The following is a 24852-nucleotide window of genomic DNA, read 5'->3' on the forward strand; positions in this document are numbered from 1 at the left end:
TTTAAAGGAGTTCAAAATTGATTTGTGCAGGACAACTGGACATTTTAGTTGCCAGCATAGTTATCAAGACATCATCAGCCCAAAAGTTTGATAGGTCTCCCTCTCTGTAACTCAGTTTGGTTGGAACAGAAGGGGAAACTCATTTTCAGTGTAATTGTTTTTTTCCCCTTACTACTTGTGCTCAGTAATAGTTTACAAGATCAAATTAATGCATGGATTTTTGATTAGCTAATCCTCACAATACCCATGTCAAGTATATAGGTCAACATTATTAAAATAATGTCTCCGAGAAACAGCAGCTTTAGATACTAGTTATTTAAATCACACCAACACTAAAACCAAATACAAAGAATAAAAAAATTGAATGATTCACCTGCTTGCCTTAATATACTATTTTTTCTATCCTTTCATTTTGCTACAAAGCACTACATAGAAATATGTTTTTACCTGGTGTATCCCAAGCTAAAAACATAGAATATGCATCAATTACTGTGACATTATATGGGACATGAATTTTCTCTGGTGTTCCTACTGGTGTTTGTATAACGTATTTATCACTAGTGTTGCTGCCGCCCCAGGTGCTGGCTTCCAGCTGGTAAACATATCTGCGTAAACACAAAAAGATCAGTAGACACTATGGTTAGAAGCTTTAAGCATATCAGTAATAGAACATTCCCATTTTCACCAATTTAAAGTGAACAGACTACAAATACTGCATTAGTGAGCACTTTCACCTTTAAGATTTCTTTACATAAGAGAAGTGATTCTTTATCAGAACAATAATTTTTATACTAAAATTTACATTAGCTTACATAAGAAATATTAACCAAAAAATTCCAAAACAAATTCCAGAATGGCCTAATTAAAGTATTAGCAGCTGATGCTTTCATGTCAGTATGTTCAAAATGCAAAACAATATCATAAAAGACATTCAGTGCTGTTTAACATTTAAAGACTTTATTTTTTCTAAGTATATTCCATAAGAAATAAAACAACCGACCAAAAACAACCATCAACCAAAGGGGAAAATAAAAAGCTTCCCCCTCTTTCAGTCAGTCAGAATGATGTTCTCAAAAGAAAAAAAAAAGAAAAAGAGACAGAGAGAGAAGTCAGTTGATTAAGACTCTCCACCATTCATAGCTTCCTAAAAGTGCGCTTTACCAATTTTCCAATAATTAAGTAATACAATAAGAGATTTTTCTTTTGTTAAAAGAGTAATTTACATTTTTGTATGTTTCACAAACACTTATTTTGAACACATTTCATATACCACCAAACTGCTTTAACATGCCTTACCTACTGTTAGGCTGCAGGTTAACATCTGTGAAATTCAGGTCTCTACTACCACCCAAGAATATCTGTTCTCCATCACGAAATAATTGATACTGAGTAATGAGTCCATTAGGTTTCTTTGGTTCAGTCCAGTAGATTTCCACTTCTGTTGAACTGACTATGATATGATGAGGTTTTGGCCATACCCCTATTAATATCACAATGACACTATTTTATGACAGACAATGAAAGGTGTCGCACAGTTTGTGCTGTTGCTTTCAGCAATGTAACAAATGCATTAAACATAGCCAGAGAGGATAAGAGAATCTAACAACACAATCTGAATTTAACCCTCATTAAATGTAACTAACTAGACAAGGTACATAATAATGGAGAACAAAGCCAAAGGCTACAGCCTTTCTATGCATAGCTGTCTCTGCATATTTATTTGTGATTTGAAAAATAGACATCTGCTAAATCTAACCTTGCTAACTTAAAGATAAATGTGGAAAAATTGTCACAAAAACAAAGCAGAAGTACAGTGCCAGGCAGTCAGTATAAAGAGCATGTTGAGATCCAAATGCTCTTAGAAAAGAGATGGATTCTCCTGTGTAAATTTATCCACGATAGCTTGATTGATGATGGTGGAGTTTTACACCTTGTTAAACTATTACAAAATACAAGCCCTCATGACTATGTTTTTGCAGGTCTCTAAGAATGCCTTTTCTCCTTACCGTGAGGAGCAGATTGCAAAGTTTGACCTGAAAGTGGCTGGCTGGAAGCACACCCAGCAGATGTACAAGCAGTAAGCTTGAAGCTATAGTTAGTGTATGGCTGCAGACCTAGAAAGAGCGAACAGAGGTTAAATGAATGCATTCCCAAAATTCTGTCGCTAAAAGGAAGTACTGGATTTAAAGGTAAATTTAACTTTTAATATTTTTGGCAAACGTAAAATTTTAGTCATTCTTCTTTTACATCTGAATAATACGGTAATAGAGAATTCTTGCTAATTTAGAAATACATCTACTAGTTAAAATACTTGACAAAATTCAGACTTAATATGCAACTGTGTTTCAATGGATCTATGGATGCCCCTCATATAGACATATCTCAATTAACTTCAAATCAGTTAACTTAGATAGCACTTGTAGCACAACAACTACAGTCCAGACCTCAACCCATATGAACCTTCTGAGAATTTATTCAGTCTTTTAAGCTGCTGCTTTTTGAAACTACACTTCTGGCTGCACAAAATGGTTAAGACATTGCTGGAAAGTACCTATTGGTAAAGACATATTCTCCATAATCACTCAGAGAGTGGTGAGGCACTGGCACAGGTTGCCCAGAGCAGCTGTGGATACCCCATCCCTGGAGGTGTTCCAAGACCAGGCTGGATGAGGCCCTGGGCATCTAGGGGGTGGTGTCCATGCCCATGGCAGAGGGAATGGAAATTGATGGTCTTTAAGGTCCCACCCAACCCAGGCTGTTCTGTGATTCTATGATAATTGGTGACGGCCAACGAAATTCAAAGCTTTCCAACAGATAAGCACTTGAAAATGTAATTCCTTAGAGCTTTGGAAGTGAACAGCTGAAAACCCTGAAATGTTTTGAACATTTAATACAAATATATTTGCAACAATGAGAAAAGAGAACAATAAACCCTTATTTGAACATGAATTTTCCAACTGAATTGCAAACAAGTCCAAAGACATACTCTGTTCTTGCCCCTTTTCCAACTTCTATATATTCAATTTTGTCTGCATTTTTTCCCGTTATTTTTATGAGATTTTGCTATAACTGCTATACAACAGTCAGAAAAAGGGATGATAACCAGGTTCCAAGATACTAATTTTAGTTACCTCTTTTAGAACTACTTTTTTCACCCCAAACCTTCTATGCTTGGCATACTTGAATGAGACTAAAAGAGAATATCTTGCTTTGGAAATTTTCAAACATCTATTTGCTTTGTGTCAGTGGCTTCAGTTTTGACATCAAGTTGCCCACTGGTTAAGAACTGGATTTTAGGACTGCTCATACAAAATGTACCCAAATTTGGCTAAGATACTAAGCTTTAGAAAAGCCATTTGTGCATACCCATTAAATGGTGCTCACAGTTTTAACAGATCAAATCTTTAAAGATTCAGGCCTCCATGTGAGCCTGGCTTGAACACCTCAGAGCTCAACTTTAACTGCTGACCAGACTGTGGAGGCCCAGGTTATTTTACATATTATATATATATATACCAGGTTATATTACAAGGGTAATATACATTACCCTTGGCTGAGGGCACAGGGCTGGTCAGAAAATGGGTTTGTGCTATCCCTGTGGATTGTGTTTTGTAGTCCCATGAACCCTGGGTTTTCTAGGTCTGCCTATAGGTGCCTAATGTCTGCTGAGACAAAAGGATATTTAGCTGCAGTCAGACTTAGAATTAGGCCCATCTACAATAAGATTCCCTGAAGGAATAACCCTACTAAACAGAAGCTGCAGTATTCGTTTTATTTACCATACTTTTTATGTAACTTATGCCAAATTGTAATTACTTCAAGAACAATGCAGTTCTGTGACAAAGCTTGGGAAATATCTTTGTTTTTAAGAAAATCCTTGCTTACAGTCAGTATGCAGACATTTTAATTAAAACCTATTAGAAAAAAAAAAAATAGAAATAAGAAGCAATGATTATGTAGAAAGGTAGAGTAATGAATGGAAGACATGCAGGCTGCTTGCAAATTACACAAGACATGAAGGAGAGAAAATAAAGAGATGACTCAGAGGGACAGCCCTGACTGTAACCTAATCATGAACTGGAAAAGAAGAAAAATCATCTGAACACTGAGTATAAAGTAAGAAGGGAGGAAATGACACTTGCAGACTAGAGAGAGGCAAAGGCATGGAGGAAAGCCAAGTATTTAACATTTCAGGATAGAAAAGATTACTGTGGCAACAAATTACTTGAATTCCCCTAAAGGGAGTCATGTTCACTTTTAAAGGAAACATGCATAATAAAGCAATACTCATTTACAACTACACTTTAAAGAGAAAAATGGGCATTAAAAAAAGAGCACATGGTTTCACTAAATTTATTGGTGGAATTCTGATACCTGAAACCTCTATACATGGAGCAGTCATATCAGATTTTTATCTACATTATTAAAGCTCTGCATCACAGACCTTGTCTTATGTATGCTTTGGAAAGCTCTGTACAAAGCTATGTATGTGATTGATAATAAAAATAACAGGTAAGATAATTTTGTAATGTAAACAGCATTTTGTTTTTCCAATTTCTCTATGTGATTGTTCACTAGAGGATACTTCACCCTTCCTTTTTCTTTTTCTTTTTTTTTGTCTCCTGTTTAGTTGTTTTAGCCTTAGAATTCTCTTTCATTATTGCAGCATATGTTATTTGCCAAAAGGGTTGTGAAACAGCTTTTTAAAGAATGCGTTGTCCTAGTAGTCAAATCAATTATTTCTGATACCGTTTGTCTGCATTTGTGGGTATGGCTCCAGCAAGGTCAGTAATTAGCGCCCAGGCTAACACTCTTGGGCCCTACCATGGGAATTTACTCAGGAAGATGTCAGATTTCTGACCACAGCCTTACACAATCCTTCTATCCCCATGAGCTTTTTAGATAAATATTACTAGTAATTCAAGGCTGCATTGAGATAGGTTGACCAGTGACAACATTACCGTGCCTCTTCAGTTTTCACTACCTTGAAATGGAGAATATATTTCAATGAAAGAATTTGAAGCCATTCAGTCACATAATATTTTTTAACCTTGTTTCTTTTCCTAAAGTAAATATCAATGATCTTATCTGGCTTTTACCTAAAGATAATTGTTCCTATGAATGCTTGATAAAGCCTCTTATTTGGGATATGATCTTTAGTGTATGAAAAAGGGGAACTTGAGAAGAGTTATTGCGATAAACCCACCTGCTGCTGCTGAAGAGGGCACTCTTAGCTTTCTCTTACAATTCCCCTAATTATTTTCTTAGTCTTACCCTCTGCCTCCTGCCCCCCCACTGCAGAGCATTAGCAGGCCCATTTGTAAAGGAGTAGTAACGCAAAGTGAAACAATGCCATAACTGTCATCCAAATTGTTCTGTACAGGGTAGTGGAAGTGTTCAGTAATAAATGATATAAAAAGGTCTTTTATTGACAAGCTGCCATGTGCTGTTTGCATTAGAGAATATGAGAAGATGATGGCTGCTGCCCCTAGGTCCCAGTGGCATTCAACTCAGTGAGATAGCAGAAAATGCTTCAGTTTGCTTAAAGCATTGATAACACCTCTAAATAATTAACTGAGGACTTCCTGTCTTCAATTACTTAATGCTTTTTTTAACATCTTGAGAGGATTATAAGCAATTTATGGATTTCACATGATGAGCACATTCACCGCTATTCCCACAAAGCATTTGTGGGATCATGTTTCCAAAGCTTTGATGTAATTAAAAATAAGCAGCAAGACAATGGTGCAGTGGCAAGGTGCTAGCCTTCTCGTCTGTTATTTGCAAGACCCTAGATTCAAAGTCTCAAGAAATACTAATGCTACAGCTTCATTAATGTTCATCTGTTGCTCAGGGAAAAGCAGACGTTTTTGGAAAGAAAAAAAAAAAAAGAGGAGATAAGAAAATCAAAACCTACATCCACAGGGAATAACACAATAGTTAGTTCAAACATTTGAGATTATGTATGAAATAAATTTGATTGTTTTAGCTTATTCTTTGAGTTTAGAGAGCAGTAATTATCCACACTGCAAAATCACTGCCATGAATTCCACATTATTACCCTAGGAACTTCCTACAGAAAACAGCAGAGGATTCGATTATGACTGTCAGGAAGAACAATCACTTACTTTGCTCCTGGCTGAACATGGCAGCATTGGACGATGGCTTAATGGTATAGCAGCACAAAAGGAAAAAAGATCTTTGTTTCTCAGGAGGTAACTACTTCCTCTCTCTCCCTTGGAACGGGTAAGAAAAACCTGTATTGCTTGCATTAAAAATCTCAGTTACTCTGGAGCTATAAGTACTTTTGGGGAAGGAACCAGGAGCACAGAAGAAGCATTTTTCAAATGGGCTTAAGTGAAAAATCATTGCTTGTTGGTAGATGTTCTTTACATCACAAACTTAAAACAGCAATTCTGAAACATATACCACAAACAGGGATACTCTTGTTAATACCCCATCTCCAGAAGAAGTAAATATGGTGATAGGTTTAATATACCGTTGATGAATTTTATGCTTGAGCATGCTATTGTCAAAGAGGAACAGCCATCCTTTAGTCTTCTGTGAGCAGCCACAACAAGAAGGATCTATTTGAAAACATGAAGGGATCCAACATGACTAAGAACTCATGCTCTGAGGGGAGGTTGGGAGGGCAAGTATGCTGGATGGCTTTGATATGCCCTAAGTCGACTTCTGCTTCTTAGGTGGATTTTGTATGGTGACTATAAAAACTATAACTTATGAATCTTTGTGTTTTCCATCAGGTAGAAAAAAAAAAAAAAAAAAAGAAAAAAGAAAAAATGTATTTATGAATTCTAAAAAAACACAAACACAAGAATTTACTAAGTAACCTGAGATCAAGAAGTGTGAAAAGATATCCCAAAAAGTGTGAAAAGATATCCCAAAAAGTTTATCTTTTGTATTCAAGAAAAGCATTGGCTTATTAAGTATAATTTTGCTTCAATGTAAAATTCAAATATAACTAAAAAATAAATATGTGACAATAATACATTTGAGTTAAATCTCCCCCCCCAAAATCTCTTGACTAAAGCTGCTTTCAGATATATGCACATTCACGAAATTTCACCAAGCATTTTAAAAAATGTATATAGGCAATATTTAACATAAACAGAATCCTAATCTTTCCCTTTCTTTTCCTTTTTAATGACTCAGCCATAAAGTACTGGATCTTCCTTGCTTCTACGCTGCTATACATTCACAGTGGCACCAGTGACTTCAACCACATTACCGCACATTAATGGTAAAAAAGAGAGTCATATCTGTGTTAAGGGATGTCAAGCCTACACAGAATATTTGAGAGCTCAAGCTCACCACAAGCATGAACCGGGAATTGAGCTGGATAGATTAGTTTTATAATTTTGAAATTATTAGTATTTTAACATCAGAAGCCTGAATTGAAAAGCTTGAAGAAAATAAATTTAAGGTATGTAAAATGGGTATAAATCATTTCTAAACTGTGCACAAAAGGTCAGATTTAAAAGTTACTGACAGGTGGCATTTTTTATGTTAATACTTTCAATATCTTAAGGATAGGACATTAGATTCTCAGTTCTGCCTCCTTACCTGATACTGTGTGTTGCATTTTGCTTCCAGTGTCAGTGTAAATAAGTCCTTTTCCCACTTGACTGATCTGGTACTCTCTGATGATACCATTTGGTTTCTTGGGTGCAGTCCAGCTTAAATACAATGCTGTTGAGTTCAAAGCACTGACGTCTGGTGGCTGAACGCTCTCAGGGACTCCTTGGACAGTGACTGCAACTACCTGAAGACATATGAATTAAACAGCAATTTAATGTAATAGTACACTAGATACCATGATCAATGAGAATGTCACTTTTGTTTTATAATGTTGTTTGGTCTGGCATATCATTACCAAGAGCCTGGAGAACTAGTTAGTTTTTTCCTCCTTTTTCACAATGAAATCTGACCTTGAATATATTACATAAGTCTATGTCTACAATTTATCACGACAGGTTCACCACAATCTTAGCTGCAGTGTATAGCACAGGGCGAAACAACAAAAACTGTATTGCTTGAAAACTCTTGATAACTCTCTTCCATATGGTTCGTCAGTGTCTCTGCATTTTAACTGCCTGATTTCATATATTTTAAGAACCAGTAAACATGGGGCTAAGCCTCAATATATCCAGTGCAATCTGAACTCTATCAAAGTTATGTGTAACTCCATGTTTTTGTAAGAAAAACAAAGATTCTGAAAGATAGAATAACTTCGGACTCGTTAACCTCACACTTGTTTAGCTCTTCCTACAAAAGAAGGGCAGGGCAGGGCAGGGAACTGATGATTTTCTGTTGACACATCTCTAGTGTTTTGTACAGAGGCATATCCAAATGATACCAGTTTAATAAGTGAATAGAACCTTTTTCTCTTCTAGAATCACTTTTTTTTTATTTATTACCACTTTAAAGTATTTATATTATGTTCTAAATATAAAATGTGCCCTCTGTAATATATTGTTTTAGTACATTTGATGGAATCAGTCTCTACTTGCAGACTTCAGTGTCTGCAACTGTAAACTCCTTAATTACATACAAGTGTGATAAGCAGAATGTTTTAGTTCAGGCTAATGGTTGTAGCAATGGTGGCTATACAGGTTCCAGATCATAGCTGTGTTTGCAGGTAGAGGACTATGTGCCTACCTCTATCCCTCTGTCAGTCCTTCTTTTCTCATACTTTTGGATGAGATTTGTACCAGTAAGAAAAATATGTAAAAACCTGAAAAAATCCACCTTTTCAACCCCACAGATACCGTAATTACAAAACACAGTCACTCTTCCCCACTTCTGTTCCACATATCTTACACTTGCACTCCTAGAAATTCGTTTTCACAAAGCAAGGATATTATTGTGAAAAAAGGTCACTTAAATAGTTATTTCAAATGATCAGTAAGACAGATACTTTGCAGAAGAGAAACTAGAGCTGACTAGATACTAATGCTGGTGAAAGGTATCCATGATTCTAAGTGATATGAGAAAAAATGAAACAGTGACAAAGGGAAGAAAGATTCTGTCTGCTTAAAAAACAGAAGCAGAGGCAGGCTGTGCACAAAGGAAGTGTAAAGCCTGAAGTCAGCATAGACATGGAAAGCCAGCAAAGGTAACATAGTAGAAGCAGCCTTAGAAAAAGAAGGTTGTTGAAGAAGCTGATCTACTAGAACTAAAGAAGGTAAACTAAGAAATAGCATGGAAGAAGAAGCTATATACATCTTAGTGAGAAGAAAAGACTTAATTTCAAGGATTTGAGAAAATTCATTTTAATATTCCTTACTCTATTCTATCATGTACAGCTTTCTATTTAACAAACATCAGTTTTTACAGTGTGATTTCAGCACTGCCAAGACCGAATTACTGCTTTCTTCTTCCACTTGCTTGTATCAACCTTAGGATCCGAATAAACATCTGTCAGTAGTTGAATCCAAATAAGATTATTGATGCTTTTCACTTACTTGCTCAATAATCATCATGTCTTCAAATTACACCTTTCCAAAAGCATTTATATGTTACCACACCAGCTGATAAATGTCTGGCACCAGTTCTGTATAGACCAATTCACTAACCTTGCTGCTGTCTGTGCAACCAGCAACAGTACAGGCTCGCAGTTGGTATGAATATTCTTGGTATGGCTGGATGCCACTTGTATCTCTGAAGCTTGTTTCTGTTCCTCTAAAACGCTCGATTCCATCTCGGAGAATGATATAGTGAATAATAAGACCTATCACAGAAAGAAAGTTTTCCCTTTTGTTAGCTGAGAAATGCTTCATGATGGTATGCTATAACAACATCCTCTGCAAACAGAAAATATTAAATGAAATCTCTAGGTGACCACTCTAATAGGTAGTCATCCCCCTTAAATGGTTACTGTCAATTACTCTAAAGTCACTCTACTCATCCTTTACATCAACATCTCAGTGGATCTCAATGATCATTGAAAGTTGTTCCAAGTTTTCATAGTTTGAAAATCATGACCAAGTTTTCCTGAAAGAACTGTGTATCAAGCTCCTCCCCAAAATTTTATAACATGATCGTGATTTTCTGATCATATTTCCTCATTACTATCATCTTCTCAAAAGAGGTTTTTAGGCACTTCTAAAAACATACTAAATTGTCTTCTGTGAAAATGAAAATGATCTCAACCTAGAGTTTTGGAATAAATATATCTCAGTGTCAGTGATTAATTAAAACATTTTGTGATTTTGGAACACTGTCAGTATAGTGACAGAACATACATTTTTTAAAAACAAATAACAATACCATTTGGTTGAAGTGGTTCTTCCCAATTCAGAAGTATCATGTCTTCACGGTTATCTACTTTGGCCCATTTTGGTGGACTTACACGCTGTGGCACATCTTGCTTAGTGACAGCTCTGCTAATTTCACTGAAGCCTCTTCCATAGCTATTCCAAGCGGCCACCCTGTACTCGTATGTGATAAAAGGTTCTAGGTTCAGATCTACAAAAAGAAAGTTACATTTAAGTCACCTCAGTCTTTTAACAATATACAAAATAAGTATTGTTTTCTGTTTCTATGTCTATAACTACTTACATTTTTAAAGACAGATAGGGAAGTTTTTCCTTTTAGGTAAGGCTGTTGTCTGATATAACACTTGTAGCAACATTTGTGAAAGAACCTTTAGGCCTTATTGTATTCACCAAACTTCTTACTACCCACTCCATTCCCCTAAAGATGCTCAGACTAGTTCTGAAGGAATGCTACTTCACTACATTTGCTTCACATTCAGTTAAAATATCTGATAGCATTTGGGACATCTTTTTTCCCATGGTGAATTAAAACACACTAGCAAACCACCGATCTGATATGCCATTTTTTTTCTTACCTGTAAATGAATAATGATTTTGGCTTCCAGTGTAGACAGTCTCCTCTTCAGCTGGACACACACCTTCCTTTATCTCTTTTTCTGTAGCACTCCGTGAACTTTTTATCCATGCACAGATATTCTCCCTAGGATCAAAGTCACACTTTCCACAATGTGCTGTTTTTTCCATAGATAAAGGACAAAGGATATTAGCCTTGCATTCTTCTTTTACCTATGGAATATTCATACAATTTTAATATATTTACACTTCTTCCTTTCTTTATAAATGCTTCCAGTAGTATTTCTCTGTCTTTACACAACATCCAAATCAGGCAACCACACACTTAGTACACTGGTATTTCTAGCATGCAGAAACTCTTTCAGTCTCTGGTCAGCCTACTGTCTTTGATCATTAATGCTTTAGTAGTCCTTTCTAAAAGAAAGGGAGTTTTTGTTGTTGTTGTTTTGTTTTTGTAGGTTCCTTGTACAAAACATCACAAATTTTAACCACTGGAACCCTAAATGACTGGGTTTATTGAAAGTTGAAGAGTCAGTAGTCAAATGAGGATGGGGTTTTACCTGAGAATTTAAACATTTGAACACTGAAGAATTTTCAGTAGGTCAAAGGTCCTGAGACAAACCAGTAGCACCCACCCCCCTCCCCCAGCTTTCCTAGTGCACAGGAGGGCTCTGTGCAATTCCTTGGCAGCTTTTAAGAACCTGATCCATAGGGGTTTGAAGTATATTTTATATATTTTTATTTTATGTTTTATTTATTGTTATATAACTCTATCCATGGGCTATATAAAATGTGCCCTCTACCACATTACGCTTAAACAGTTCTGCTGCAGTAAGGGGATGCCTACAAACACTGAGGCAGATATAAGATTTAACCCATAAAGAACAATCCACAGAAATATATACTGAATATCTACAAATTTATATTAAAATTCATGAAATGATATTTTCACCAAACCATAAGACAGAGAACAATAACTCTTTATAAAAAATAATATTGTTTCAGGTGTAGTGCAATAGTTGGCTACAAATATTTCTGCACATTAGGCTACCAACTTTAGAAGAGAAAAAAAAAAGATTATATCTAATGCTTCCTTAATTCAGCTACTGAAATGAGTTTGTTAGCTGATTATGAAGTTTGGGTAATTTAATTACCCAAACGTGGCAACTTTTACAGAAATTATGTTGTGATAGGTACTGATGTAAGATGTATGATACAGATGAATTGGATTCACAAATAAAGCACATTACAGGTCCAGGACATGTGTCAGAATATCAGTCCTTTTAATATTAGTAAATCTATACATATCAGAAAGATGGCCCTGCTCTCTCTCTTCCACTATGGGTGTGGAAATACAAAGTGCCTCCTTTGTTTATACATTATACCCAAGGCATGGACATGGCACAATACACGCTAGAATTCATTATCCCATTTTCACCCATTTTTGCCTTGCATAAACTAATACAATGTGCTGAGGAACTGTAGCTGACTCATCACAACACATGGATTTTGCTTGGGAGAAAATTATTCAGTCTGGAAATGAAATGACATGAAATCCATAAAAAGGAAAGGAGAAGATGGAAGAAATATTTGTGTGTTACCACAGCAGGTGAATGGAAAGTATATGAGAACACCTGTATGTGGTAGGGTTTGGTTTGTTTTTCATTTAAGTGATATATTCAAAAATATCTACTTCATTTCCATATTGTAGCATTCACAAAACCCAATCCTCTCTCATCCACTTTCTCTGTCCCTCTCTAAATATAAATACATACTTATATGCAAATATATATATATTAAAACAGTTTCCATCCTTTGAATTTTTTTTTTCACTTAAGCAAAAAAAAATAAATAACAGTTTACTTTTTCACAGCTTACATCTAACACTGAGAAGTTATTACTTGAAAATTTCTGTTGAATTCAGTTGGAGCTGCAACTGAAATTTTGGCCAAATTGTTTCCTGCTGATGCATCTAGTCACTGGCTGCTCTTAAAAATGACAGAAGTAGCTTTTATGTTGCTTAGTGTATTATGACATTTAAATGGAGTGAAAATAAACTATATAATTCACTTTGTGTCGAAAGCATGAAAAATATCCTCATTATTACTAAAAGTTATACAGGGACCTAATACTGCTGAAATTTATGCCAAAATTGCCACTGGTTTTCAACAGGATCAAGATTAAGTCCATCAAGAAAATATCAATTGCTTTATTTTTATTAATAATTTTTTTGTGGAGGAAGTTTGGGGAAATCTATGTTATACTGCCTGCCTGAACTGAAATGTAATAGCATTTTTATACATCAGAACAGGTGACTTCAATTTCAATTTTTAATCAAGGAACATTGTCAGGAACAGTGGCCACAGAATGGGAACTGGCTATATATGCCAGTCTTGTTAGTATGCCAGCTTTTAGCCACTGTACTAATCTGAAGTGCTGGGCAACACTTCACAGAGGCAGCTAATCATTATTAATTCCTTTAGAATTCATTGCAATAACATCAATCATGGTGAACTCATTCGGTATTAATATGGATGTAATGTGAAAATGAATAATGCACACAAGAGTTTTTATATTCCTATTTTAGAAAAATAGTTATGAACAGTGTATTTCTCTTTCCATCGTCAAATCAGAGCTACTGAGAGATTTTCTATCAATTACCTTCATCATCATTCCAGCTGAAATCTTGTCAGAGCAAACATATTTCAAAGGATTATATCCAACTCCATTACAGCATTCTTCGCTCTTTGGAATAAGTTCAGTCTCACAGCATTTTACTGGCACTTGGTCATTCTTTCTAACATGTGCTAGGGACTCACCACTGGAACCTGAGCAGCATATGGTATCTGACACATTTACATATTCCTGCCCACAACAGAACATCCCTGAAAACAACAAACAAAAAATATATATCTGAATATGTAATGTAAATAATTTTTAAAAGAGGTAAGAAAGAAGAAAGCTCAGGCTGCAGTATAGCTTGGCATAAAACCATCAGCAGCTGGAAATACGATGATTTAGCTGAAGTGAGATTAAATTCTGAATGCAAGGTGACCGAAGCAAGAATCCTAAATTCTAGACCTACTTGAAAACAACCAAGAATTAAAGGAAAAAACAGGGATCTCCTAGAGTTAACTTACACTATTCCTCAACTTTTGTAAGAACCTTTCCTATGAAGTACCATATAAAGGTATTCTGTGCTACAGGTCAAGGACAGACTGTTGATGCAGAAATTGAGAAAGCTTCTCCACATACCTCTCAGTCAGATCTCATTCATTCCTCCCAGATGGGCAGTCTTCCAACCAGTATGTCTTAACATTCCAGAATGTTTCACATTATAGTTTATGATTTAAAGTGAGGGTTCATACAGTGTACATGGAACTGAATGGGTTACTTAACAAATACCCACAGTTAAGCTTCAGCCCTCATATTTATGCTTTAAGAAGTTAGTATCTAAATATAACTTTCATTTCTATAATGGAATTGAAAACCTGACAAATTTAATTCCACAGGCTCTATTTTTGATAATTCTACTTTAAAATTAAAAGCTCATCATAATCAGTGTAGGTTTCCATATATTCACAAACATGATGTTAGGAAGAACTTCTTTACCGAAATGGTTGTTAGACATTGGAACAGTCTACCCAGGGAAGTGGTGGAGTCACCATCCTTGGAAGTCTTTAAAAGACGTTTAGATGTAGAACTTAGGGATGTGGTTTAGTGGGGACTGCTAGTGTTAGGTCAGAGGTTGGACTTGATGATCTTGAGGTCTCTTCCAACCTAGAAATTCTGTGATTCTGTGATGATTTTGCAACTGTGAAATACCTGCTTTGAATCCTCCACCATTTAAAGAAAGGGGTAAATACCCCTATAAATGACAGTGAAAAAAAAATATTATTATTAATTCAAGTAGAAAGATATCACAAAAAAAACAGAGCTGAGATATACTGTTACACCTATAAAGTAATTTGTATTTGATGTAATTTCTGTAGTATGTAGACATTTAATACACATGCAGAAGTGGCTGCTTTATTCTCTATCATTTATTTCAGCAAATCTCTCTTAGGAAGTCATACATAATTAAAATTACTTGTTAAGGGTACGATCCTGCTAAAGCATTCAGAGCAATGACTCAAAATGGTGAAGTTGCTTGCATGGTTCACCTATTTTCAGGACTGGTTTCATTCACAGAAATCAAATTGTGGTCACCAGCTCTCCAAGAGGTAAATATTTCCTCCTGTTCACACCCTTTTTCCAAATTGTCCTAGGATCCTACCGATTTTAAGTAGAGAATTAATGCAGAAAAAGACTCAATTCAATACTAATAAGCAACTCGGGTAGCCCCAAGGGACTTTTGACAGGCAAACTAAAATTTTGATAATGAACTGTTTTTCTATTGAAACAAACAAGGCTGTATTCTTTCAGTGTGAACCTCATCTTTGTTTGACTGAATTAAATTTTTCAGCCAAGATTTCACTCACATAACAAGAAGTGACTCCCTTTCTAGTTTCTTTGGTAAACCATTACTTCTTTAATTATTATCAACCTTGTTCCAGTGTGATAAATTGCTAATTACTTAATACCCTAATCAGCGTTCATTCTTTGCACAGATAAACTGTGACAGCGCCATTAATTTAAATAGTAATTTCACTTAATGGCCAGAACGGCACACCAGATTTTTATGCAGCATTTTCTGAAGACTGCATCCATCACTGCAATATTCTGACATAAAGATGTCTGACGTGCACTAACTCACTTAGGGAGAGCAGATGTTGCAGAGCAGAGTTTGGTAGTAATTCCCATAGTGCATCACTTCAGCATGAATGAGCTGCAAAGGCAGAGGTAGACAATCTTCTGAAACTGCATTGCATAGCCCTTGACCTCTGCTTAATTTATCACATGTAGCACTTGACTCCTGAACCTTGACACCTCAAATGTATAATTTTAAATATGCTCCAAGAAAAACAAAATAGGGCTATGTAATATTGATGGATTGATTTGCTTTCTAAAAATTGCTTTATTCAATTGCTTAAGGATCCAGAAATTCTATAAACCTTTCCTGAATTCAATACAGTATCAAAATACAAAATATTTGTTTGTAAATCAGCTTGAATGCATGTGTCATGCTTTATATATTTATGTTTCATAGGCACATAATGCATTACAGCAAAAAGAAAATCCATGGGCTGGAAAAGACTCTTCTTGCTAACAGTGATTTCTGTCAACAATTATTTCATGTTCATCGCCGGCAACTGAAAAAATTTACAAACATAGCTGAGTGATGAATTACTAATTTAGTAAATCTGCAAAACCAATGCTTTCAAAGGGGAAAAATGAGTATTAGAAGGCTTAGCCTTTGGAGCCAGAATAGAGGATCAACAAAATACAGAGCCAGTGTACATTGCAGTCTACTCCAAAAATCCTTGGCTTACATTTGGGTATTGCAACTATAACAGATCAGAAACCACAACAGTAAAAAGCATTATCTCTCACTGTCTGAGACAGTATAGGGGCATTTTACTAGTGTTTTTTGTTTTTTTTTATTTTTATTTTTATTTTTTTTTTTAAGAGAAAATCCAAGAGTGGTTTCAGCTTCCATTATCCTTTATAGACAGAAATAGACAACTTTGGATAATCACATTGCAGCCATGGGGCTCAGGATACATGCATACAATGGTATCACTGCCAGCCTTTGCCAGTAGATGTCTCTCTATGGTCCCCCCACTAAATAAGGCCAACAAGGGGCACAAAATAAGATCCAAGAGAACAGACCTCCCCCCCCCCCCCCCCCCCCCAAAAAAAAAAAAAAAAAAGTAATATGAGATAGAAGACACATATCTTGTTGCAGGACAGACTCTCCAAGTATACAATGGCAAATGAAAAAAACTCTACCATACAAGTTCTTAAAACCATCATTCAGTGAAAAAATGGTCTAGGTTCTGCAGAAACATGCTGCTTTCAGCAGAACTGATTATGCAACAAGATTTGCACTTGTAGTGATTGTTTTTTCTCACATGATTTTTACAAGAAACCAAAAAATGGCAAACAAAAGCTTTAAATTGTTCTTACATTTTAAACTGTGGCATCTATTGCCAGCTACAAAAGAGAGCTTTGGAAGCATGTCAGCTTTTGCTTAAAGCCATCCCAGTTACCTCTTCCCCTTCTAGACAATGGAATCAGTTTTCCAACTACCATATTCTTGCAAAATTCTAAGTATCCGTTTGATAAGCCAATGGTAAGTAAATTATGTCTTTGTGCGAGACTTTTTTTTTTTTCCCATCAGAATCATTATAAATAAGAGGAATAGGGAACACAGATTTTGTGCATGGCTTGTGCATTTTCATGATATATTTAGCAAGGCTGAATTACTCTAAGAAATTAAGCAAAAACCTATTGAGCATGATGTATATGATATGATAAGAAACCACAATCTATTCTATGCTTAATGCAGAATAATATGATCTCTTTTCAACTATGGTGTTAATTCATCTTTGAAAAATGTTTTTGTGTTCAGCTGTATGCTGGCTCACAGCATAAAGTCCTCACAGGAAATCTGTGAACGATGAAAAAGCTACTGTTTTCTTTTTTAATGGCCAAAAAAATGTCATCATGACCCATTCTCAAGAAAAATAGTGTAAATGATAGAGTGCTATAGGCTAAACACATTTTAAAAAGAGGGGTATAAAGGTTTTTTAAATATATACATTTAAGGAAAAAAAAACTGTTAAGAATACATATATACTGAAATGAAGAACATAACTTTCATCCCAAGATACCTGTATTACACTCCTACACAACTCATCTGCCCAGAGAGAGCAGTAAAAACATAAACGCTACCCCAGCAGTTCTGTTCCAACAGCATCTGTTAATTCACTCCATTTATAAAATACATATTGACAAAGACAACTGAACTGGGACCAGGGAGATTTGATTTGGTGTGAGAAAGTCAATTCAATGTGATTTTGTTAAAGGGCTCCTGCAGGCAAATAAAAGAGTTTAAGTAATAAAGTACATAAAGAGATGTTTTATGAGCCAGCCCTGTCTTGTGGCAGCCACACAATGTGCTGCTATGCAAAAGGGCCTTGCTCAGAGACATTATTGTGAGTCCTGTGTAGATGCTGTAGATCAGGTACAATTAGGGATCAGAGTGAGGGGGAGCACCATGCAAGTGGTGCGGTTTGCAGCATACATTCCATGATTCACCACTGATAGGGAGAAAGCATTGCCATGTCTCCTAGTTTAGTCCTTCCTGACAGTCAACACAGAATGTGAGTGCTTTGAACATCACACACAGCAGCTGTAGGATCCAGTGAACACAAAAAGTAAGGGGAAGAGCGAGATCATCTGGGGGTAAAGGAAGAATTTAGCCTTTAGATCTGGGGTCTTGGTTATATGGTAGGATCCTTAGTTGTACAGCAAGAGGCTCAAACTGGCACACACGTGGCAAAAGCACTGTATGTACCACTAATCTTAGTACACCAAGCAGAACTGGTACTAAACCAGTACTAAACAGGTACTAAAACAGTACTACATTCATTATTTCCATGTTTTGAAATCGGATTCCCCTTTGAGACTGCAATTGGTTTTGAAGTCTTTTTGTCAGGCTGAGAAAGCCTAAGGCTGACGGTATATAATTCCCCCAATACATGCAGAAAGAAAAGACATGTGAAAATACCTGAATGGGTTTTGTAATAATACCTCCAATCTTTGTCATCAGCTAGTCACATAGTGCTTTATGAGGAAGTAAGGTATATATTGTACGTTTAGGCGATGCACTAACTTCTTGTGATATGCAAGAAATTAACAGGATACACCAGATGAATAAGGGACTAGTGCTATGGATTAAGCTTTGTTAATTTTAAATTCCAGTGGGTTTAGCTTTATGTAAAAGTAGATGCACAAATGAGGGACTTGGGCTTCCAACCAGATAGCACTGTCATCTTCAGTTCCTAGGTGACTAACTCCACATCTCCAGAGCAAATAGAAAATCCCTGCACTAGGATGCACAGCAGCACAGGGTGACAAAGTCTGACCTCAGCTCTACTGACTAAAAGCAGACTGGTCCAATCTTGTGACTTGAGTAATGAAAGATCAGGCACTCCCTTTGAATTTTCTGGAGTGTCTTCAGACCTTGCAGCTTTTGGACTCATTGGGTAATCACCAGCTCACCATTTTGCAATCTATTGGAATAGGTAAGTGAAGTGCAACAGCATTTTAACAAAATCGGCATATGTAACTTAACTTGAAGTATCCCACTTCTGAATGGCTAATTCTACAAGAGATTTAGAAAGATCAAAACTCTTTTTTTCTTGAAAATTTCTCACTTACCTGTGAGAGGTCTATGTGCAGTCCCTTTCTCTTCATCACCACAGCAGACCAAGGCTGTACTTACGACTTCTCCACCACAGCACTGCTGATTGAAACTATCATGGAGTGATCCACCACAACAGATTTGATTCCCTGATGTGGAGTAAGGCATTCCCTGACAGCAAGAGTCACCAATTCCAACTGAAACTCTGTTTTGCTCTTCATTAAGGCAGCATACTTCACCTGTCAATTTAAGAATACAATTAAAGATTTAATGCAGGTATATCTCATGAAATCCCTGAGAGGTTCTCAACTGATGGCAACAAGTATTAGTCTAGGTTCACACACTATTAGTTTCATGTACAATATGTTCCACAAGAAAACATGGAATCACTTGGTAGTGGTAGAATGGTACAAAAGCATATATTTATTTGTAATAATAATTTTAAAAACTTACATTCAGGGCAAAGATTCTGTAAGATATCAAAATGCAAGCATGACAAAGAAAAACCAAGAAGAGCAGCAAAAATAGTTTCTGTAAATATAATTAATTATAATACAGCTGAAAACCTGTAAGTATAGGTATATCTACAGTAAAGAGAGTTTATTCTTGCTTTGGCCAAAGGGTCAGTCTATTTATTCACAGCAAAACAATCCCGTCTACTCCAAAATCATTCCAAGGTTGTTTTGAAGGACTACTTCATACTGTTAAAGAGTTTTTTCAGTGTCTGTCGGGACTTAATCTCCTAAAGAACTTACAAAATAAGCAAACTTTAAAAATCCAGTATCACCATCACATTCAGTAGGGTTGGTTGCTACTTCAAGAAAAACATCAACTGTTGCAGTACAATACAGGGCTGTAATATAAGGCTGTCACTGAGACTGACACTATAACGGGTGGTCTGAGAGGGATAAACTGTTTGCCCTAAACAGAGTAGATACTATTGATATATTATATAAAGAACACACAAATGCCAGAAAATGGCAATAGTTTCCATTCTCTAGTATCTGCACTTGGTCTGAACTAATGTTCTAACCGTTATGTATTATATACAGGTAGTGTATTGTTTTTCTGTATTGCAATGTCGTCTGTGGCTCAGATGTCACTGATTAAACACTAGGAAGAAATAAGAAAAACAGATCAGCTGTTGAAGAGATTCCTGCCTTCCTAATTTGCAATCACCATGCCTTCAGCCCAGTGTGCTTCAATACATCTAGAGCTATCAAGCTGGCCAAACAACATCTGGGAAGTATGCATGCTTTGAGAGTTTCCTGTATAAATAACTTTATCAAATAAAGTCAATAATAATAATGGAAAAAAAAAAATAGAACAAATTTTTAGAGAATAATAGATATAATCTGTTTAGGTACTTCATCATATTTTCTTGCATCCCTTAGAATCTAATTTAGTTGCTACACAGAGAAAGTATTAAAACACAGAATGCAGCTTACATCTATTGGAAATAAAACTTTTTTTTTTTTTTCTAAAGGAACCATTAGACATAAGACACAAAGGATCAGTAACCTTCTCATTAACCTCTCCAAATGGGATCCATTCCAAGCTAGGCTTGAAAATGTTCTCACTCTCAAAACTACCATGCAGTCTTACCAGTTAATTGTTATCCTTATCAAAGAATGACCCACATTAACATTTAGCTTGAGGTTATTAGCATATTTATAAAAATTAAAAAGAAGAAAGAAAAAAGTGACCAACATTGTTCATGTTGTTGCCCTTTAGAGTATGGAAACAGAGAATGCAGCAAGTATACTCAGGGAAAAAAATGTTTAAAATCATGTTCAGATATTCACTGTTTCATGCTTGTAGACTGCTGACTGAAGAACTACTTTCAGATATAAGACAACTTGTTTCATTGTACTTTTCTTTCTTGATGTAAACAACACTAAACTAGTTAATATAAACTATTGGATGGGGACAGGGGTCGCAGTATAATCTTTCCATTTCAGTACACTGAGATTAATGAGGCCAGCAAAATATTCTTCTCTGGTTCTTCCATGTGATAGTATTTTCTGATGACATCATGGAAGACATTCTAATATTGTGATATATGAATTACTTTTCAAGGGATCAGAACTTGGGATGTGCTGTATGCACTGGCAAAAAATCAAGCTTTTCTGAGCCTGGGGAATGTGTGCCAGTTCATGAGTAATGGAAGCATTTTAGCTCCTGACCTGACAATTGGCTACAAAGAGATATATGCTCTGAGCAGAGCCCCAGGAAGGACTCTTCTCCTTTTCTTCCCCTATCCCTGCCAAAAACTCACCAACCAACAAGAAACCAAACCCTAGACAATAGCACAGAAGCAGAGTTTGGGCTAAGTTCCTCAACAGTTCTGAGAATCAGACAGTAAAATCAGCCTTAAGTGATAAATTTCCATCAAAGATAATACACACAGTTTGTTCTGTAACATTGGTAGAAACAAACAGTAGAAAATCCTGTTAAAAAAAAACCAAAAACAAAAAACAAAAAACAAAAAAACAGTGATTTAATCTGTAGTACCAACCCTAAATGCTAAGAATTGTTCCAGAGAAGAAATGGCTGGGGAAAATCACGAGGGGTCAAGTCAAGCAGAGAACTAAACTGCACCACTAAATTGCCTGATGGTGTTCCTATTAAGCAGAACTGCCCTCCCCATTATGCAGTACTTACTGCAATTAAGTATAGTTTGGCATAAATTAGTTCTCTGGGAAATGACCCAATCATCAGGTTTTATCAATTAAGCCTCTCTTGTACAAAGTGTACTGTGTTTAGAAGACAAAGAACAATTTTCTTTGCTTATCCCACTGAACACAAGCCTAGAAGACACCTAGAAATCTTGATAAATCCCACATTTATTGCAACGTTTTCATTCTCCTTCGTTTAATGGATAGATCAACGTTGTTCTTTTGTTTCTTTCAAGCACTTGAAACAAGTTGTCTCTTACCTACTAATACCCTAGTGTAATAACCACCACAGCACTGATGTTTCGGTTGCACAGCATGTATCTGACCACCACAGCAAACCCCTGGTGAATTAAGAATAAATGGAATGTACTTGTCCTCGCAGCATTGGAAGCCAGGTTTATTGTCGTGCAGAATCCCATTACAACATACCTAAAAGTAGTTAAAAAAATAAAAAAATTAGTAAGGCAATATCTGTTAATATTGTAATCATAATGTATTCTCTAGCAAAACAACGTATGTGAAAAACACATACAAAACATCCAAGCATGGACACTAATCTGACTGCAGTCAAATAAAAAGAAACTTGGCTAAAATTCTGTGCTCTCCAGCATTATCAGACTTCAATAAACTGCTGTATATCTGACAGAATGTTGCTATTTTGCGGCCTTCAACCATACTGCACCTTAATAAAATAGTCCATTAATATGAATCATCTCCATATGCCTTGCAGGCTGTTTGAGTCTCTCAATGTGGAGTAGATTGCAATATGTAGATTGGTTTATGTAGATAAGCCACCATCACCCTACCCTTTTCTTTTATCCCCAACTCTTATTTATTTATTTAGTCATTTATAAAGAGATGTCATTTGAAACCCTTACAACTAAAAAACAATATTTCCCAATATGAACATTTGTATTTTTTCCACTTTAAAATAAGTGAAATGTTCTTCTTATAACACACGATTACTTATATATGACCACTGTTCTTCACACAATGTGATCTCAAGAGAATAATATTTATATAAGGATTTTTTTTTTTCAAAATAAAATTTACATGAAATGAATTTTGAAAAGGCCTTTACACTTCTCTCTAGGTGCTGTGGAGAAAATTATACATTTGAACAATCAAATAATTATGTGCACACTTACTCCTGTGTAGATGGAGTGACACTCTGTCTATGTAGAAAATCATTTAGAACATGTGGTAGAACTATTTAAAAAAAAAAAAAAAAGAGTAACCTTGGAGTCACAGTCAGTGTGTCTTGTATCAGCCAGAAGGATGCCTCTTATGCTTAGACAGAAAATGCAGTTGACAGTACAGCACAGATGTTGGACCAGAGTTGCTCCTTTGTTTTCTTTTGACATGGAGCACTTCCATCCTTTACAGTAACCACGTTCTATATCAGGTCAGCAAAGGAAGAAAGCACCCCTCCACAAGGATCTTTATCTAGCTATTTTAATTACTAGCTGACATAATTTTTTTAAAACTGTATAATAATAGTTCAAGACATCTAATTTATATTACATATATAACATTAACATGAATATATACATATATGAAAACATGACCATTAATTTCCTGAATTCATAAACAAAATCCTTCCAGCTTCTATATGAATACATTGTGCTTTTTATACATTGTGCTTTTTTTGTTTGTTTGTTTTTTGATGCTATTGTTGTTGTTTCTGTTTTGAATGGCTTTTAGTCAATTTCTCCTGAGAATATTAGGTTAGGTTCTGAAGTCACAACTTAAAATGCACAAACAATATGCAACCCAAAATTAACAAGGGCGGGGCAGAAGGTATTTCTCATTATATTTTGAGGTTTTATAGCCTTTTTATAGCCTGTAACAATAGCCTTTGAATTGTTACATAGTTCTGTGCTTTTCAAGCACACTTTCTCATTTAGCATCTGTATTTTAGACTACCGATGTAGTTGAATTTTATCATTTTCTATTCAGGAATTTTGAGCCTCTGCAGGTCCCATGATATTATTTTGCTGTCCACCATGCCACTGGTAATATAATCCAATCCAAATTTAATTAACCCACTGTTCTTCCAGATCATTAGTTAAGATGTCAAATAAAACTCAGCTTTACACCTCTCCTTTCTATGTTTTGGATTTCATTGATCTCATTTTTTAAGACTGGCACACACTCCAGACTGAGTTTTTTGTCACTTACAATTGGCTCCAAAGTACCTAGAAGATTACCTGTTCTCTCTATATTTCCAAGTAGTTTAAAGACACTCTTAACGATATCAGATCAAGTACTATCATGCCACTGTCCTCAGAATAGACCACGTTTAGCAACAATTCTTGATACTTGTAAAGTATCTCTGCTCTTTTACTGCATCCTTAGCTTGAGACACCAGAGCCAGTAAAAGCTGTACCTGCCTGCACAAAATGAGGCCAAATATATGTTTCTCACATATTCTTGGTCCCAACTTTTTTGCTCTTTGGGACTCTGCTTCCCTCTGCGGTCTGTTTAGCCCAGTTTCTCTGCTTCTTTTCATAGATTTCATTTGTCATCCCAGTCCTGTTTCCCTCTTTGCAGTGATGTGCACCACTCAACTTTCCCCTCAAAACAGTCTTTCCATCTTTACAGATGAAGAACCTTGCACATTTTTGGCACAACCCTGGCTCAAATGCTTGAGCAGCCATTTTAATTTCCATGCGAGGGTTACAGTTTTCTCTTACGAATCCTTAGCAGAAACAGCTGCCCTGATTATTTCACACTGGAGGGGCCACTTCAAGGGCTAACTCCAAAAGACTCTGATTGGAATATTATTTGTAAGATTGTATTATTGTTGTTCTCCCTTCTTTTCCACCTGAATTTCCTCAAAAAAATGAATACCCAGGTATGTTCCAATTGTTTCAGCAGCTTCTTTTCCTTGCTAGAAATTACTTAAGATCTTCATCATTTCTCAGATTTCTCAATAACCTGCAGACAGCTTCTGAAAAGAGGTCCAGTCTACTCTAAAGTACATTCAGAC

The 24852-nt window shown here is 35.8% G+C and overlaps 1 protein-coding gene across 1 annotated transcript in view; it reads right to left on the minus strand.

Moving 5' to 3' along the window:
• Window positions 1-24852, minus strand: part of USH2A (usherin) — a 404558-nt gene that overhangs the window by 66212 nt on the left and 313494 nt on the right. The window contains exons 49-58 of the mRNA XM_068675985.1: window positions 22121-22289; window positions 19200-19421; window positions 13533-13756; window positions 10874-11084; window positions 10291-10488; window positions 9597-9751; window positions 7585-7783; window positions 2007-2114; window positions 1297-1480; window positions 448-605 (exon numbers count right to left, since the gene is read on the minus strand). Of these exons, the coding sequence (XP_068532086.1) occupies window positions 448-605; window positions 1297-1480; window positions 2007-2114; window positions 7585-7783; window positions 9597-9751; window positions 10291-10488; window positions 10874-11084; window positions 13533-13756; window positions 19200-19421; window positions 22121-22289 (1828 nt within the window). The remainder of the gene's footprint in view (window positions 1-447; window positions 606-1296; window positions 1481-2006; window positions 2115-7584; window positions 7784-9596; window positions 9752-10290; window positions 10489-10873; window positions 11085-13532; window positions 13757-19199; window positions 19422-22120; window positions 22290-24852) is intronic.

The sequence above is a fragment of the Anas acuta genome, chromosome 3, assembly GCF_963932015.1.
Source record: "Anas acuta chromosome 3, bAnaAcu1.1, whole genome shotgun sequence".
In the NCBI taxonomy this organism is placed as follows: domain Eukaryota; kingdom Metazoa; phylum Chordata; class Aves; order Anseriformes; family Anatidae; genus Anas; species Anas acuta.